The sequence below is a fragment of the Garra rufa genome, chromosome 15 (assembly GCF_049309525.1).
Source record: "Garra rufa chromosome 15, GarRuf1.0, whole genome shotgun sequence".
Taxonomy (NCBI): domain Eukaryota; kingdom Metazoa; phylum Chordata; class Actinopteri; order Cypriniformes; family Cyprinidae; genus Garra; species Garra rufa.
The window spans coordinates 7350524-7368886 of record NC_133375.1 but is presented as its reverse complement, the minus strand read 5'-3'; the positions used below and the strand labels follow the sequence as shown (position 1 = coordinate 7368886).

The following is an 18363-nucleotide window of genomic DNA, read 5'->3' as shown; positions in this document are numbered from 1 at the left end:
TAATAAAAACTTCATTCAAAAACTGCATGTTGTGTTTACTTGTGTTATCTTTGATTAATATTTAAATTAGTTTGATGATCTGAAACATTAAATTGTGACAAACATGCAAAACATAAAAAATCAGAAAGGGGGCCAAAACTTTTTCATGCTACTGAATATATATATATATATATATATATATATATATATATATATATATATATATATACAACAACATCTGTACTGTTGATTAATCTCATCTTGAATTCCCCTTTGACAGGAGTGGATTCTTCCATCCTAACCTCACATGTAGGACAAAGCTGTGTGGTCTGTTTTGGATAGTTGACTCATGCACTTTGACTTTGACTGAGGCAAGATGTGCATGTAAGTCTTATTATCCTGGGCTTCTTTGAGTTGTTACAACATCTTTATGTCTATGCTCATGGGCAAAATTTGATGGTCCTGGATAGATTGCCAAGGGTTTAAAATGTTCTTAATTTGTTGCTGATTTCAAACAGTAGTGTGATTCACTACAAAATATTCAGAAATGATTTTGAAACCATTTGCACACCCAGACATCAGACACCTTTTCTCTAAAAGTCTTTTTTTATTTACCTTATCTTACCAACCATAAGTAATAAGTTTAAGTAATAATAAATATTTCCGTTTTATGCACAAAGCTGTTTTATTATACAGTCGTGGCCAAAAGTTTTGAGAATGACACAAATATTAGTTTTCACAAAGACTGCTGCTAAACAGCTTTTAGATCATTGTTTCAGTTGTTTCTGTGATGTACTGAAATATAATTACAAGCACTTCATACATTTCAAAGGCTTTTATCAACAATTACATGACATTTATGCAAAGAGTCAGTATTTGCAGTGTTGGCTCTTCTTGTTCAGGACCTCTGCAATTCGACTGGGCATGCTCTCAATCAACTTCTGGGCCAAATCCTGACTGATAGCAACCCATTCTTTCATAATCACTTCTTGGAGTTTGTCAGAATTAGTGGGTTTTTGTTTGTCCACCCGCCTCTTGAGGATTGACCACAAGTTCTCAATGGGATTAAGATCTGGGGAGTTTCCAGGCCATGGACCCAAAATTTCAACGTTTTGGTCCCCGAGCCACTTAGTTATCACTTTTGCCTTATGGCACGGTGCTCCATTGTGCTGGAAAATGCATTGTTCTTCACCAAACTGTTGTTGGATTGTTGGAAGAAGTTGCTGTTGGAGGGTGTTTTGGTACCATTCTTTATTCATGGCTGTGTTTTTGGGCAAAATTGTGAGTGAGCCCACTCCCTTGGATGAGAAGCAACCCCACACATGAATGGTCTCAGGATGCTTTACTGTTGGCATGACACAGGACTGATGGTAGCGCTCACCTTTTCTTCTCCGGACAAGCCTTTTTCCAGATGCCCCAAACAATCGGAAAGAGGCTTCATCGGAGAATATGACTTTGACCCAGTCCTCAGCAGTCCATTCGCCATACTTTTTGCAGAAGATCAATCTGTCAGTGATGTTTTTTTTTTTTTTTGGAGAGAAGTGGCTTCTTTGCTGCCCTTCTTGACACCAGGCCATCTTCCAAAAGTCTTGGCCTCACTGTGCGTGCAGATGCGCTCACACCTGCCTGCTGCCATTCCTGAGCAAGCTCTGCACTGGTGGCACTCCGATCCCGCAGCTGAATCCTCTTTAGGAGATGATCCTGGCGCTTGCTGGACTTTCTTGGATGCCCTGAAGCCTTCTTAACAAGAATTGAACCTCTTTCCTTGAAGTTCTTGATGATCCTATAAATTGCTGATTTAGGTGCAATCTTAGTAGCCGACAATATCCTTTCCCGTGAAGCCATTTTTATGCAACACAATGATGGCTGCACACGTTTCTTTGCAGGTCACCATGGTTAACAATGGAAGAACAATGATTTCAAGCATCACCCTCCTTTTAACATGTCAAGTCTGCCATTCTAACCCAATCAGCCTGACATAATGATCTCCAGCCTTGTGCTTGTCAACATTCTCACCTGAGTTAACAAGACGATTACTGAAATGATTTCAGCAGGTCCTTTAATGACAGCAATGAAATGCAGTGGAAAGTTTTTTTTTTTCAGGATTAAGTTCATTTTCATGGCAAAGAAGGACTATGCAATTCATCTGATCACTCTTCATAACATTCCTGAGTATATGCAAATTGCTATTTTAAAAACTTAAGCAGCAACTTTTCCAATTTCCAATATTTATGTAATTCTCAAAACTTTTGGCCACAACTGTAGACATATTGAAGTCATCCTGTTAACTGGAGCTGGGCGTAAAGCAACTGTGTGTGAAACATGGCATAATTATTTTACCTAGATTTTTACTTTTCCTCTAATTGAAAAAGAAATTAAACATTTAGCTATTTTTAATTCAATCTGTGTCCACAGATGCCCAGCGTTCTGCTATGTATTACACACCAACCTAAGAAATGTTCCAGCAAGCCTTCAATGACAAAGATTTAATAAACACACAAAACAGCATTTGGTTTACCATATATCCTTCATAATATATAAACATTGGCATGATATTGGTTGTCAGGCATCTTTGGCAAAAACAAACAGCAAAAAATATTCACAGATGTTTGTCATTAATGCTCGGTGCTTCTGTGTTGACACACACATAGACACAACAAGCATTAGTGCTTATCAGATTTGTTTGAAAGGACAAAACTGTGAATAACACAAAAGCGCTATGTTACTGCTATTTTATTATCTTATTTAAGTAAAGGGTTTATCCATGAGAATCTGACAGTGTGATTGACTGTTATTATGGCCTGGTTTTCTGTAATTTGCATATCCATTCTTGTGGTGTCTTGCAATTTGAAACAGATGATTACAGGATAAATGAAAGGAGTGGTCGTTGTTTCTTTATATCATTATTGCACTTTTGTATACCAAAATGCAAAGCAAGTTTTTTTTTTTTTTAAATGTCATATCTAGACCACATGACAATGATAAATATTTGACATGTCAGAGATAGTGACATGGTGAATACAGGAAGCATGGAGTAGGCAACCTAAGTTTGCATCCAACCTTGTGCAATTTAAGTGGTTGAAGGTAATAATTTTGTAATAAACAGTTTAGTCTGTAATGAAATGACTCACCACATATAGAATAAAACAGCTTTTATAAGAACACTGACATGATTGGAATCTTCCTCTCATCTTCATCTCATCCTGAGAGGGCTCTAAATGATCCCAGCCGAGGAAGAAGGGTCTTATCTAGAGAAACAATCGGTTATTTTCTTAAAAAAAAAAACATTTACAGTTTATATACTTTCTAATCTCTACACAGAGCTAGACAAGACAAGCATTTGACGTTAAAAAAGTATATAAATTGTATTTTTTTTTATTTTTTATTTTTGAAAATAACCGATCGTTTTGCTATATAAGACCCTTCTTTCCTCGGCTGTGATCGTTTAGAGCCCTTTGAAGCTGCATTTTGGAAGTTCAAACTCGGGGGTACCATAGATGTCCATTATATGGAGAGAAATCCTGAAATATTTTCCTCAAAAAACATAATTTCCTTACGACTGAAGAAAGAAAGACATGAACATCTTGGATGACAAGGGGGTGAGTACATTATCTGTAAATTTTTGTTCTGAAAGTGAACTACTCCTTTAAGGGCAAAATTTGGTGGTCCTGGATAGAATCTCAGTGGTTTAAAAATGCTCTTCATTTGCATTTGTTGCAGATTCCAGACAGTGGTGTGATTGACTACAAATTGCTTGGAAATGGTTTTAAAACTTTTAAAAATGCTTCAATAGAGCAGGAGATCTACAGTACCTTCCTGTAAAGTTCAGCTCAACCCCTTATTAATTAGACCCGAACAAGCTAATTAAGATTTTCAGGAACTCTTGGTCATTACAAAGATGTGTGTTAGAGGAAAGGTTGGAACTGCACCGCAGGATGCTAGATCTCCAGTAACAGGATTGGGCTTACCGAAGCACACCATTTACACATATGTGACCCTGGACCACAAAACCAGTCTTAAGTCGCTGGGGTATATTTGTAGCAATAGCCAAAAATACATTGTTTGGGTCAAAATTATTGATTTTTTTCTTTTATGTCAAAAATCATTAGGAAATTAAGTAAAGATCATGTTCCATGAAGATTTTTTGTAAAATTCCTACTGTAAACCTATCAAAATGTAATTTTTGATTAGTAATATGCATTGCTAAGAACTTAATTTGGACAACTTTAAAGGTGATTTTCTCAGTATTTTGATTTTTTGCACCCTTAGATTTCAGATTGTCAAATAGATGTATCTCGGCTAAATATTACCCTATCCTAACAAACCATACATCAATAGAAAGCTTATTTATTGAGATTTCATATGATGTATATATCTCAGTTTTGTAAAATTTGACCTTATGACTGGTTTTGTGGTCCAGGGTCACATATTTGAAATGCTAGATAATCAGAAATGCAATTTAATGAAGTTTCAGGACTAAGCCCATCTAATCTTCTGATAAACCATCAAAGCTTAAAAGCAGCCGTTTACTTTGATCTGGCTTCCCAGCTCACCTCATTATCACTGTACTAAAGAGTTTAGTGGCATCCTTAATCAAACACACCTGCCTGTAATTTTTTTTCAAGTAACCACAAAGAGTTTGTTTGGATTTCTCCGGTGTCTTTAATTAGGGATTTTAGTTTAGGGATACTGGCCCTCATCTCCATGTAGCAGACCTGGTGAGGATTGTTAGAGCTTGAGTTGTGTCTCCTCTGTGAGCCATCGCAAAAAGCATGCCAAAACTAACCTTTACCATTGAAAGATTTTATGGTCATGTGACTTTGTAAATATTTTGTCAGTGTTCAGAATGCTTTTGTTTTATTTTAAGTTCATTTTGAAAGTATGTTTCTCAAAACTGATACATTGTGTCCACAAAAAACACTATATTTTTAAAACTGCAGCTTTTTCTATGGAGTTTGGCCCTTCGTCCACATGCAAACTCCTGCCAGGGTGAAAAAGATTTTCAGAAACTCTTTTTGCAATTTTGTTGTGTAGCTGGTGAAACAGGAGATTTTGGCTTGTGACATCAGAGTGCAAGCTTTTTTAGGCTTCTGATTGGCCAACATCCCTGCTGAATAAAAAAAACAGGCTGGTTTTTGGCCACTTTCCTATCCTGGCCAGGCTGGTCAGACTGGGAGACCAGTTAAAACCAGCTTCTTTTAGCTTAAATCAGATAAGACTAGCCAACCAGCCTAGGCTGGTTTTAGCTGTTTTTTCAGCAGGGATGGTTTTATGTTAGGGTTATATCACAACCTGTTGGTTTGGGATGATCTTGACACCACTTTGTAGCATGTATTTGCATTTTTAGGGGACTCTGTTTACAAAAACCCTGCTGAAAAAAAAAACCCCTGCTAAAACCAGCCTAGGCTGGTTGGCGGGTTTTAGCTGGTCAACCTGGCTGGTTTTAGCTGGTCATAGCTGGTCAGCAGGCTGGTTTTAGAAGAGTTTCAGCCACTTTTTCTTAGTTGGTCAGGTTGGGAGACCAGCCAAAACCAGCTTAAACAAGCTAAGTCCAGCCAACCAGCCTAGGCTGGTTTTAGCTGGGGGTTTTTTTCAGCGGGAATACCTGTGTACGTGTGTACTAAGCCTTAGTTTAGTTCAAGGAGCTCTGTACTAAAGTGCTAATGATCTGAATCAGGTGCGTTAGATAAGAGAGACATACAAAACGTAAAGAGCTGTGAAGTGCCAGAATCAGTGCTAAGAACCACTGGGTTACTAAATGCAAGTGGAAATCCAGCCCAGGAGCCTCTATATGAAGAAATTGTAAAACATAAATTAGTGGAGTTATGGAATATCAGTGATCAGTAGTGGTAGGAAGTTTGATTCTAGTTGCTCTAGCCACTCTATGTCTTCCATAGGTTTCTTCTTGTCTCTTTATTCTTGTCATATTTGTCTTTTCAGGATTATTACGGCAATGGACTGGCTCTCAGTGTGTGTGCTCCTATTCTGCCCGAGCCCACTGCCGCCTCTCGCTGCTATGCCCCTCGCCCCGTCCTCTCAGCATATCCAGAAGAAGGACTGCCCGTCCCCGTAGGAATGCCTGTTCGGGCCTGGCACCTGCCTCTGCCCGCGGCTGCTCCCACACCTTTTGCCATTCCACCCCCCACCAGCTCTCGCAGGCTGCTCCATCATGAACGATGAGGTCATCAGCACTAACGCACTGGCCTGGCTGGTTTGCTCAGGAGTGTCCATCCTGGCCAATGCCTGGGGAATCCTGAGCGTGAGCGCCAAGCAGAAGAAGTGGAAGCCTCTGGAATTTCTCATCTGCACACTGGCTGGGACACACATTCTCAACATGGGTATCCCTATCACCATGTATTGTGTCATTCAGCTGCGGCGACAACACTCCAACTATGAGTGGAACGAAGGACTCTGCAAGGTGTTCGTCTCCACCTTCTACACCCTTACCTTGGTCACCTGCTTCTCCGTCACCTCCCTGTCCTACCACCGCATGTGGATGGTCCGCTGGCCTGTCAACTATAGGTAAGCGAAATACATTAATAAGATACATTTTAATTTATAGTGGGAATTAATTCGCTTTTACTTCTTGCTCAATTACACAGTAATGCTGTGTTTGAAATTGTAGGTAATTTATGTTTATGTGGGTTGAATGAAACCATAAACTAAAAATTAGCTTGGTGTTTATAAAATTATAAAGATTATATATTATATACACATTAGACATGCATGCAAATTAAAAATAATAGCATCCTTCTTCTTCTGCAATGCTTTTCAAAATGCAACCCAGGCTCATTGAAAATACGATGTTTCTACAACACAGATATTATGTACCTTAATGCACATTTCCTGGCAGTTTCAAAGTGAAATGAAACATACGTTCAATGCGTGACCAAGCCGATGTAGTGGTGAGCGATATGGCAAAAATATCATATCATGTTTTGTTTTTTGTTTTTTTTCCAGAAGTATCACAATTCACCATTTTATCACAATTCTTTGTCATGTTGGTTTTACTTTTTGCAAGTTGTCTGAGCAGTGCAGCCAAACTAATTTCCCTATTTTTAAAAACAAAGCCTTTCATGGTAACAAAGTATAAAATATAATAATAAAGAATGGCAGATATTTAGGCCAAAGTGAGCGAAGATGAAAATTTTTGTCATTATTTTATCTTTGTTATTAAAAAAATAAGAACAAATATACACATTACAAATAAACATAATACAAATAAAACAAATAGTGCTTCATTTTTCAGGTACAGTATAGATGTATGAATAGGTGTATAGTAAAACACTACATACTTATACGCTATATACATCAATTGTGCATTGATTTTTTTTGTGTTGTGTTGTTTTATTAACATTAAAAGAATAGTTCACCTAAAATGTAAATTCTGTCATCTGTCTGTCAATTCTGTCCTTGTGTTTTATTTTTATACCATCATTTACTCACTCTCAGGTTGTTTTAAACCTGAATGAGTGTTTTATTTATTTAGTTTTTTCTCTGTTGAACGTTATCTATTTGATCATTTCTATTATTAAATTTAATGGGGACCAGCTACTGTTTGTGTTTTAGCACAAGAAATAAGTTAATACAAGTTTGGAACAATGTGTAAGTAAGTAAATAATGACAGAATTATAATTTTTGGGTGAAGTATCCCTTTAATGACAAGCGGCAGCATGTTTAGTACAATTAAGCCATGGTCACACTAGACTTTGAGCATGCGAAAATTCTCTCGGATGCTGCAACGGTTGTGAATATGACGTCATGCTCTGCAGCTTCTTTTTTAAAAGTTAAATTCAGCACATGACAAATAATACATTTAAAATGTAAAAACACACAATCTACTACGCTTTACCGCAGTGCTGCAGTTTTAAATTTAGGTTCTTTTCATACAGCTAGAGGTCATGCTGTGACGTATCGATCTCCAGTTGGTCACACAGTGTCACGTGACGCGAATTCGCAGGTTAAATTTGACCAAGTTTGAACTTTGGAACGCAGTGAAATGCGAAAACTTTTCGCACGAGCTTGCATTTACGGTCTAAAGCATTCGCATGCATATGAATGGAAGTCAATGGCACGAAAAGGGCAGTGTTACCGCGCCTTAAAGGAACACTCCACTTTTTTTGGAAATAGGCTCATTCTCCAACTCCGAGTTAATAAGTTGAGTTTTACCGTTTTGAAATCCATTCAGCCGTTCTCCTGTTCTGGCGATATCACTTTTAGCATAGCTTAGCATAGATCATTGAATCCTATTAGACCAATAGCATCACGTTCAAAAATGACCAACGAGTTTCCATATTTGTTGTATTTAAAACTTGACTCTTCTGTAGTTATATTGTGTACTAAGACCAGCGGAAATGCAAAGCTGCAAGTTTCTAGGCTGATAAGATTAGGAACTACACTTCCATTCCGGCGTAATAGTCAAGGAAGTTTGCTGCCGTAATAAGGCTGAAGCAGGCGGAGTATTATCAGAAATGAGTTCCCAGCTAGTTTAGCATTTGCACATGTGCAGCGTGGTATTACTGCTCCTGCTTCAGCCTTATTACGGCAGCAAACTTCCTTGACTATTACGCCGGAATGGGAGTGTAGTTCCTAATCTTATCAGCCTAGAAACTCGCAGCTTTGCATTTCCACTGGTCTTAGTATGCGATATAACTACAGAAGAGTCAAGTTTTAAATAGGACAAATATCGAAACTCGTTGGTCATTTTTGAACGTGATGCTATTGGTCTAATAGGATTCAATGATCTATGCTAAGCTATGCTAAAAGTGATATCGCCAGAACAGGAGAACGGCTGAATGGATTTCAAAACGGTAAAACTCAACTTATTAACTCAGGGGGAGTTGGAGAATGAGCCTGTTTCCAAAAAAAGTGGAGTGTTCCTTTAAGTCTGTTGTCCCTTTAAGAGCTGCACACATCTAATATACAGGCACATGTCCATTTTCTGTCAATCGTTTACTTTCACTTTAAACATAAGCAACTGTGTTTATATATAAACCTTGTGTGTTTTGACAGTATTAGCGTAATCAGACGCGATACATAACTTAGTTTAGACGCTTCAGGTGTACACGCTCTGGAAAAGTGCATGTGTGTCAGAACAGCACACATATGAAATGTTTAACCTGCAAGACTTTAAAGCAAATTATGTACTTTTGTGATTGTGAATAAGTGCAGTGTCCTGTAAGTATAACTCTACTGCCGATTTAACACTGATGTGAATGTATGTTGAGCTGTACAGTATATTGAGACGGAGAACTGCAGCTGATAGAATAGCACGCTACTACGATATTTCTCAAAAAGCAGATCGAGGAGACATTTTTATCGGCCATGATCAAAAATCGTCATATCGCACACCCCTATGCCGACGTTTTTATTATGTTGGTACAGGCTTATATTGCTGTGTTTTTGTTATGTTGCTTCAGGTATGTATTGTGGTGTTTCACAATTCAAATGTCTGATGAGTGATGCTAAAAGGTTAATGCTCTGTTGTGCTGGAAAATAACATAACCCCTACACCAAACCTAACCCTAAATCTACCTGATAGTGTTAGGCTGGCCACTCACTTTTTTCAATTTTTTTTTTACATTTAAGGCACGATACCCAACAAAAGTAAGTCACCTACTAGATGTTTGCATGCTTCTACAGCTGAAACTCGGAAGCCACAAACATGCCACGAAAGTAGAGTACTGAGAAAGAATATCACCCATTTTTTTCTATTCTGTTTTTTACTGTACAACAGAACGTGCACCAGGAGAGCCAGCTGACAACACTGATTGTCCTCCATGTGTTTCTTCTCTAGTCACATTTGACCTCATCTCCGTGAGATCTTGTGTCACTGTGAAATTGTTCCTATAATCAATAAGTGTGTGGTCTTGCAGTCTGGTCTAAATACGCACGTTCAGAGGATTATAAGGCTGAAAGTCGATTAAAACTGTTTTTATGTCTGTGGTCTCCCATAGTTTTGTCCCAGACTGTAAGGAATGCAAAAGTGATATACGTAAAAATGCATTCGCTGATGCAGTCATACTATTTAGACTTCCTATGCAGGTTAAGCTGTTTTATCAAACCATAGTTTCACAGGATTCGTACAACTGAGAACTGCATGCACACTGAAGTTCTGTGAGAATACATGTAATGCACATGTAAATGAATATCTGAATTATATTGCAAAGTTTAGGGTTTATTTAAAAAAAACCTTTCAGAATCTGTTTTCCATCAGGTTGATCCAAATGAGTGTAAACACCACTAAACTTCTTTAAACAAGTTCCTTTGTTTTAAATCTTATTTGTGTTAAGGACTGGCTTCAGGGAGATACAGTTCACAGCAGTGGATTGCTGTATTTTGTTGAACTCAAGTGAACTTAACTCATTCAGTCCTTTCAGTCAAACCTGTTATATAAAACAACAAGACCTAGTTGATGCAGTCGTGCTGGATTTTGATGTTAAGCTGCTAGAAAAAGACCTGCCATTGACAATGTCACAAATAAATATAGATTATTAGATACATTTTCTAGACAGGCAGACAGTTAATTTCAAGCTTTCAGGCCAATAATTCAGTTTGAGGACAACTGTCCTTTAATCATAGATGCTTTGTCTCAGAGAGATGTTTGGAGAGACATCAGAGTGTTTTTTTTTCTCCATTACATGATTATTATTTATATCTGTCCTCTTCTCAAAATGAATGCTTTTCTAGAGTGTAATGATTGCGACGCCCCATTAGCAAACTATGAAAAGAAGCACTAAAATCAGTGTTAAAATTATCATACTGTACTGTAGAGGTGGAACATATGAATAAATAATGGTGATAAATCAACTGCACAAGGCAGAGGACAAAAATTGTCTGTCTGGTTGTCCGTTTTTATGTTGTCTCACCATGACACAAGTGATCATTGTTTGCTTTCTTTTGGGGCTTTTGGGTCCATTGCTGTTTATGTTTAAACAGCACAAGTCTTGTTCACAGCACACATTTATAGCGATTATTCACTCTTCATGTTTATGGGCTTTAATAGGAAATGTGTCTTGACAAGGTTTCATGCCTGAACATTCATGTTATCATTGTTATCTTTAGTAGTTCTCAGAGCATTTGAATGCATGATTATTTTAGATGTCATTTCAAAATCCTATATTAAATTCAGAATACAAAGATTTGATAGTTTCAAACTGCACATTCTCTAAAATTCACGTTAGAACAGTCATTTAAGCACATTTGTAATGTTTACTTGGTAGTTGAACTGTTTCTTGAACTGAGCCAATGCTTGCTTAAAGGGCATTGGCAGTAGACACTATTAAAATGGCCTAGGGGAGGGAATCAGTCTAGATCACTTTTTAATTTCATTTTTTTTTTTTTCTTTTCTGAATTGCAGGGGAATTGTCATTGTATGAAAAACAATTGTGTGAACAATATTTAAAGGAATTTGTTTTACTCTCTTCTTTATTCTTTAAAAAAACTTACATCCTTAATAGGTTTACACAAGTAACCCTTAAAGCATTTCTGTCAATTTTGTGACAGTTTTAGCATATTAATAGATATGAAAATGTTAATATATTTGGTCTTGGCAGACTAGGTCTGCTAAGTACAGTTGAGGTCAAAAGTTTACATCCCCCTTTCAAAATGTTTATTATTTTACCAAAATAAGAGTGATCATACAAAATGCATGTTATTGCTGTAGTACTGACCCGAAAAATATATTTCACATAAAAGATGTTTACATATAAAATATGTTAAAATAATGTTTGAAAATAATAGTTGAATAGTTGAAAATACCCCTTGATTCTTAATACTGTGCTGTTACCTGAATGATCCACAGCTGTTTTTTTTTTTTTTTGATAGTTGTTCATGAGTCCCTTGTTTGTCCTGAACAGTTCAACTGCCTGCTGTTCTTCAGAAAAATCCTTCAGGTCCCACAAATTATTTGGTTTTCCAGCATTTTTGTGTATTTGAACCCTTTTTAACAATGACTGCATGCTTTTGAGATCAGTCTTTTCACACTGAGGACAACTGAAGGACTCATATGCAGTCACTGATGCTCCAGCTCCAGAAGGAAAAACAATGAATTAAGAGCAAAATGCATTAAGAACAAAATGGAGATAGGTGTATATTTTTCTTATTTTGCCTAAATATCATATTTTTTCATTTAGTACTGCCCTTCAGAGGCTACAGAAGATAGTTACATGTTTTCTAGAGAAGAAAATAAGTTCAATTTACCCTGATCGTCAAATTCAAAAAGCTAAGAATGTAGCATTTTATTGCTGAATATAAAAATGTTAACACAATATTAAGTACTTGCTCTGACCCTTGTTTTAAATGATTTTGTTCAGATGTTGTGTGCTTCTTGTTGTTGTCTGTTGCTATTGTACAAGCAGGATGTGGCGGTTGTTCGGTGGGGAATTAGTCCCATTTTTCCACTACTGAGATTGGAAAGCTGACCCAAAGTTGAACATTCTTAAACTCTTGGCACCGAGAAAATAACATCCAAGTGCTCAGCATGAAAAAGACACTCAGTGCCTCGTCACACTGCTGGTGTTAAAAAAAATGTGGCACTCCTATTGAAAACAACTGAAAAAATATGCTCTGAAACAAATGCTTTTGTGGACAAATGGCCTTAATAAAATTTGATATACATAGACAACAGGACAATCTCAGGACACATGCCAAAGTGCATGAAATTCCAATCATAAGGGAAACTATAACTGAAATTTTTATATTTGTCTTCTTTGGGTAAAAGCTTACATATATTTTGAATGTTACTTAGACAATTCAACAAACATGGATGCCGTTGACCAGTGAATCTTCAGCATCTTAAAATGTAAAATCAGAAAGGACATATTGATACACAGAGTCATCATGTGGCTATGGTGAGAATTGGTGACAAGGGGGCTTTATAATACTGTAAAGCATCTTTTTTTTTTTTTCCGCTAATAACTTCTATGTATGCCAGCATTGAAATGGTTGTTTTGTGTGAATTCTTGCCACAAGCCATACAAAATGTACATTTTTGACTGAATCGTTTGGCAGATCTAATATATGTGTAAGGTTTGACCAATTATGCCTATGAAAATGCTAAAGGCAATTTCTAAAAGTTCAGCCATTTATATTAATAGGAATAATACTGTAGATATACGGAGTAAGCCACAGGATAAGAAAATATTATATATTAAATATTATAAACAGATCAGATATATTAAAAATCTGTGTAAATGGTTCAATATATTGACTTTTTTATGACTGCAAGAAACTAAAGACTATGTGAAAGATCAGCACAAATACAGTAAAAAGAGGCAGTTGGCAGTGCTAACAGTTATATTAATCAGTCACAGTCTGTCTCTTTGTGCACAATATACCTTTTCAGGACCTGCCAGAGAGACATAGGGTCTACTTGGGTTTTCAGATATATAAGACACTCTTCAAATGCCACACCATGCATATTCATGCTCAATCCTTCAAAAATGCAGGTGGAAATGCACTACAATTAACACCACATTGCATGATGCATCATCTCCGAGAGACAACATTAAACTGACAAGCCACTCACCCTTACATCACAATGAGTCCCATTCTGCTCATTCAGATTGCAAAATTTCCAGTTTGCTGTGATCTTCTGACAGCTGGACAAAATTTAATGATAGGCCAGAGAACTACTGGACTTGGAAGTCTACTTTCTGTAATGTTATCGAAGGACTCTTAAGCCTGGTAAAGAACTTGATCTGCTCATAAAGTGGCATGGCCTAGATTCAACTAAGTTATCAGTTATCCAGACAGTGGCCTCGCTATGATCTAGACACAAGAAAAATGCTATAGCAACAAATTTTAAGATTTCTCAAAACTATCTAACAAGTATTTAGCAACTCAGAGTTTGGAGACCTACTACTTGAGCTGCAGGTAGTCAAAGCTTAAGATTATCGCTTAGGTTGACCTTCTTAGATACTGCATATGGTATAATTAAAAAAAAAAAAAAAACCCTCTCTAAAAGCTAGGGCAGGGAGCGAGAACATCCAGATAACAGCAGAAATTCATGCTCAAAGATCTGCCTGAACAAACAGAAGGTTTATGCCATCATAGGTTACCAGAGTAATAGGTGTCTAGTGAAATCTCCCTTTTTTGAGATGTTTAATGATGTAGATACATCACCTTACAAGCCTAGGGCATGCACATGTGTTATTTAGGCTGAAGGGCATCATAGAGCTGAAGGTTTTATTGTGGGGTCTCTTGATGAAAAAAACATGTATTCCTCTATCAATACTTACTGAATACAAGGTGGAAATTCTGCTATTCTGCTATTCTTAGAATAGTCCTCATCTAGGTGCAACACAACTGACCACAATATGCTTCCTTTTCCCAGAGGTATGCCTTAACAGACCTCACAAACCTTTTTTAAAACACATTTTGGAAAATGTGCATCCTAGCCACATGAGTCCATGTCCAGACATGAAAGAGAAAGCCATTAAGATTCTCAAAACCACTCAGGAAATGCAGTCTCTGTGTATGTGTCTTCTTAAGATTGTCTCCAATAAGGTGAAAATCATGTTCATGTGCTTTACTAGGGGCGTGCAAAGAAGATGGAATCAGTGACGAGTACAGAGTGACAATGGATGTTCTTAGGTGTTCAAGCCTACTTACTTATCTCACATGTGTGTAAGTTGTGAGCATATTGGACCATGAGGTTTAAATCTCCTCCATGGTGGAGGTCACAGCCATAGTCAATGCTCGCCACCTGTATCAACAGATCCAGATGCTTCAATTATTCTGACATCCACAATTCTACTTCTGTAAGGTTCCACCTTGGCCAAACAAATTCAGTGAAAAGGGCCTCTTGCAGAGGCAAGTCCAAAGCTTGGTCAATACATTCTGGCATCAACAGAGAAATGAATACCTCTCAACATTACAAAACTGCTGAAAATGGCAGAATTTGAGCTCAGAATGAGAGATATTATGCTATATATTCAAGCCAAGAGCAATGACTGTGCTGTAAAAATAATAATAATGAAAATGGCTTACTTACTTAATTACTTACTTGGATCTGTCCGCTGATTTTGACATGGTTAAACACCAGATGTTCCTGTCAACACTTTTGGCAAAGGGCTTCTCAGGAACCACACTCCAGTGGTTTGAGTCTTACCTCTCAGATAGGTCCTTCAAGGTATCTTGGAGAGCTGCGGTATCCAACATCTAGCTACTGAGGTACCTCAGGGCTAAGTTCTTGGACCACTTTTCTTCTCTGTCGACATGGCATCACTAGGTTCTGTCATTCAGAAACATGGCTTTTCATATCACTGCTATGCTGATGACACTTAACTTTACCTCTCATTCCATCCTGATGATCCGACGATAGCTGCTCGGATGTCAGCTTGTCTAACATTTCTTGCTAGATGAAGGGCCATCATCTTCAACTCAACCTTGCCAAGGCATAACTGCTAGTGGTTCCGTCAAACCCATCGTTTCATCACAATTTCACCATCCAGTTAGGCACATCAAACATAACTCCTTCAAAAACAGCTAGAAAACTTGGGCCCGGTTTCACAGACAGGGCTTAGACTAAGCCAGAATTAGGCCATAAATCAATTAGGACATTTAAGTAATTTTTATAAACATGCTTAGAAAAAAAACATTACTGGTATGCATCTTGAGACAAAACAAAGGCACTGATATATTTTAAGATCAATCAGTGCAATTTTGTTTGAGTTGAAACAGCTCAGACTTACATTTTAGTCTAGGACTAGGCTTAAGCCTGCTTAAACTGCTCGGTCCTGCAGATTTGCTTTATTCAACATCAGGAAGATCAGGCCCTTTACAACGCATTTTTCAAGCTCTTGTCCTGTCCAGGCTAGATTATTGCAATGCTCTTTTGGCAGGTCTTTTGGCCAGTTCTATTAAACCTTTACAATGAATCCAGAATGCAGCTGCAAAATGAATTTTTAATGAGTCGAAAAGAATGCATGTCACACCTCTCTTCATCAATTTGCACTGGCTACCAATGTTAATGTTTGCCTACAAAACCACCACAGGCTCTGCACCCCTTTACCTAAATTTATGACTTCAGGGGCCTCATTTATAAAACTTTCTTACGCACTGATTTGATCTTAGAGTGTTCGTACGATCAAATCCACGTCAAAGTACAGATTTATAAAAACCGTCTTTGACGTGGAAAAGTACTTATCTCCACGTCAGATTCCAGCTTGGCGTACGACCGTTTCCTTGTGGTAATGCCTGGTATTGCAGATAGTTCAGCCTCACTATAATTTGATTTCTTGCGCTCCTTTTTACTTGCCATTGTCACGGAGTTTTTGCTTTAGGAATGAGCTCATTTTATATGTTAATTAATTAAGCAGGGGCGTTTCGACGGCGGAACATTCAGCTGCACACAATTCCACGATCATTTGTGATTTATAACCGAATGACTGGCGTACGCATGGATTTCGTGGTACCTTCGTTTTCTCTGAATCGCTCTTACGATCAAATCAGAAAAGTTCTTAGATAAAATCAAGGATGGTTTCTACGCAAGTCTTTATAAATGAGGCCCCAGATTTACCTGCCCTCTAGAAGCTTGCATTGTGCAAGTGAACTGCGCATTATTGTGGCACAAAGAGGCACAAAATCACTTTCACAGACTTTTACATTAAATGTACACTTCTGGTGGAATTTTTTTTTTTTTTTTTTTTTTTTTGCCCTTTTAGACTTGCAGAAAATATTTCAACAAGGCTTTCACACCCACACAGACATGAAGATTAAGCATATGAATCTTAACAAAGGTGACAAAATATTTAGATAAACAGATGAACTCTAAACATTTCAAAACAAGCCACCAAAGTCACAAGAAAAGCTTTTTGTTGTTTGCCACCATTGTTGAGACTCAGGGACAGGGGCTCAAATGGACTTGTGTAGTAAATCCAATTTAGTTGATATAGTACAATTATATAGATGCATAGCTATAAAAAAAAATAAGTCCTTTGTGTGTTCTTGAACTTGACATTTTAAACTGATTGATCAGTAAGATCGGAAAGATACTTCACATTGTCCAATGAAATTTGAGCTTAAGACACAATCAATAGCAACACAATGGCAACAACACCTCAAACTGAGAGATATACATAAAAATAAACAGGTATATTAAATATTGATGTGCATCTTAAACACACAGCACAATTTTCTTTTTTTTTTTTTTTTTGTATAATGACTATAAAATCTTATTGGCATAACACTGATGACATAATATCACAAAGCTGCAGTGAACAATGTGAAATTAAATTAGCCTCTGGATGAGATCAATGAACCAGGCCACTACATGATGACAATACTATCATCAAGATATCAACATAACCTGATCAGATTTTTTTCTTACAGTTGTTTCTTTAACTTTTGTATAAAGATTATGTCAAACTGGTTAGTAAGTAAAGATGCTAAGATCTTGAGTGATATGTTTGATTTTAGTGTTCTGTTGCTGTCAGTTTTTTTCCCCGATCATTTTTTTTGTTCACGTTTTTAATTTACATTTTTTTATATAGTAAAGGTGTTTGATCATAATAATTCAGGAAAACCTGAAAAATAATAGTGTTTATCTGTTAAAAGTTTAAAGCAAATTTCTGAAAACATTTTCACACTTTAATGTTAATTTTTTGTTTGGCAATCCACTGCTGCCAGTCATGTGACTGTTTATTATTATTATTATTATTATTATTATTATTATTATTATTATTATTATTATTATTATTATTATTATGATAACACTTTACAATAAGGTTCATTAGTTAACAACATTAGTTAACATGAGCTAAGAATGAATTATACTTCTACAGCATTTATTAATCTCAATGAATGTTAATTTCAGCATTTACTAAACCATTATTAAAAACACATGAACAAACAATGAATAACTGTATTTTTAATAATTAACATGAACAAAGATTAATAAATAGTTTAATACATGTACTGTTCATTGTTCAATGATGTTAGTTAATACATTAACTAATGTTATCAATTTTTTTTTAAAGTGAGGGTATTTGATCATAATAATTCAGGAAATACCTGTAAAATAAGCGTGCTTCTATAAAACATTTAATGACATGTCTTTAAAGGTTTTTGCACTTTATTTAAATTAGGATATTTTACTTTCATTTTACAGTTTTTATCTGGCAGCCAGTCATTCGACCATCTTTTTACCTTTTTTTAATGTATTTTTTTTAACAGTGTGATCAATGGTGCCACTATTTGCACCATCTGGTGGTGATTTCACGAATTATTATCGCATTATTATTATTTTTTTTTTTTTCAATTTTACATACTTCTATTTCTAAGTAATTTAAGAAAATAGAAAAATACTCTAAATAATACATTGTTTTCTCTTTATTGCAAATGAGAATTTCTGTAATAGTTAATGGCATAATGCTTAAAATA

At 36.5% G+C, this 18363-nt stretch overlaps 1 protein-coding gene across 1 annotated transcript in view; it reads left to right on the top strand.

The window, feature by feature from the left end:
- Window positions 1–18363, top strand: part of gpr153 (G protein-coupled receptor 153) — a 44862-nt gene that overhangs the window by 5035 nt on the left and 21464 nt on the right. Inside the window, exon 2 of the mRNA XM_073819752.1 lies at window positions 5920–6501. Within this exon, the coding sequence (XP_073675853.1) occupies window positions 6149–6501 (353 nt within the window). The 5' untranslated portion in view covers window positions 5920–6148. The remainder of the gene's footprint in view (window positions 1–5919; window positions 6502–18363) is intronic.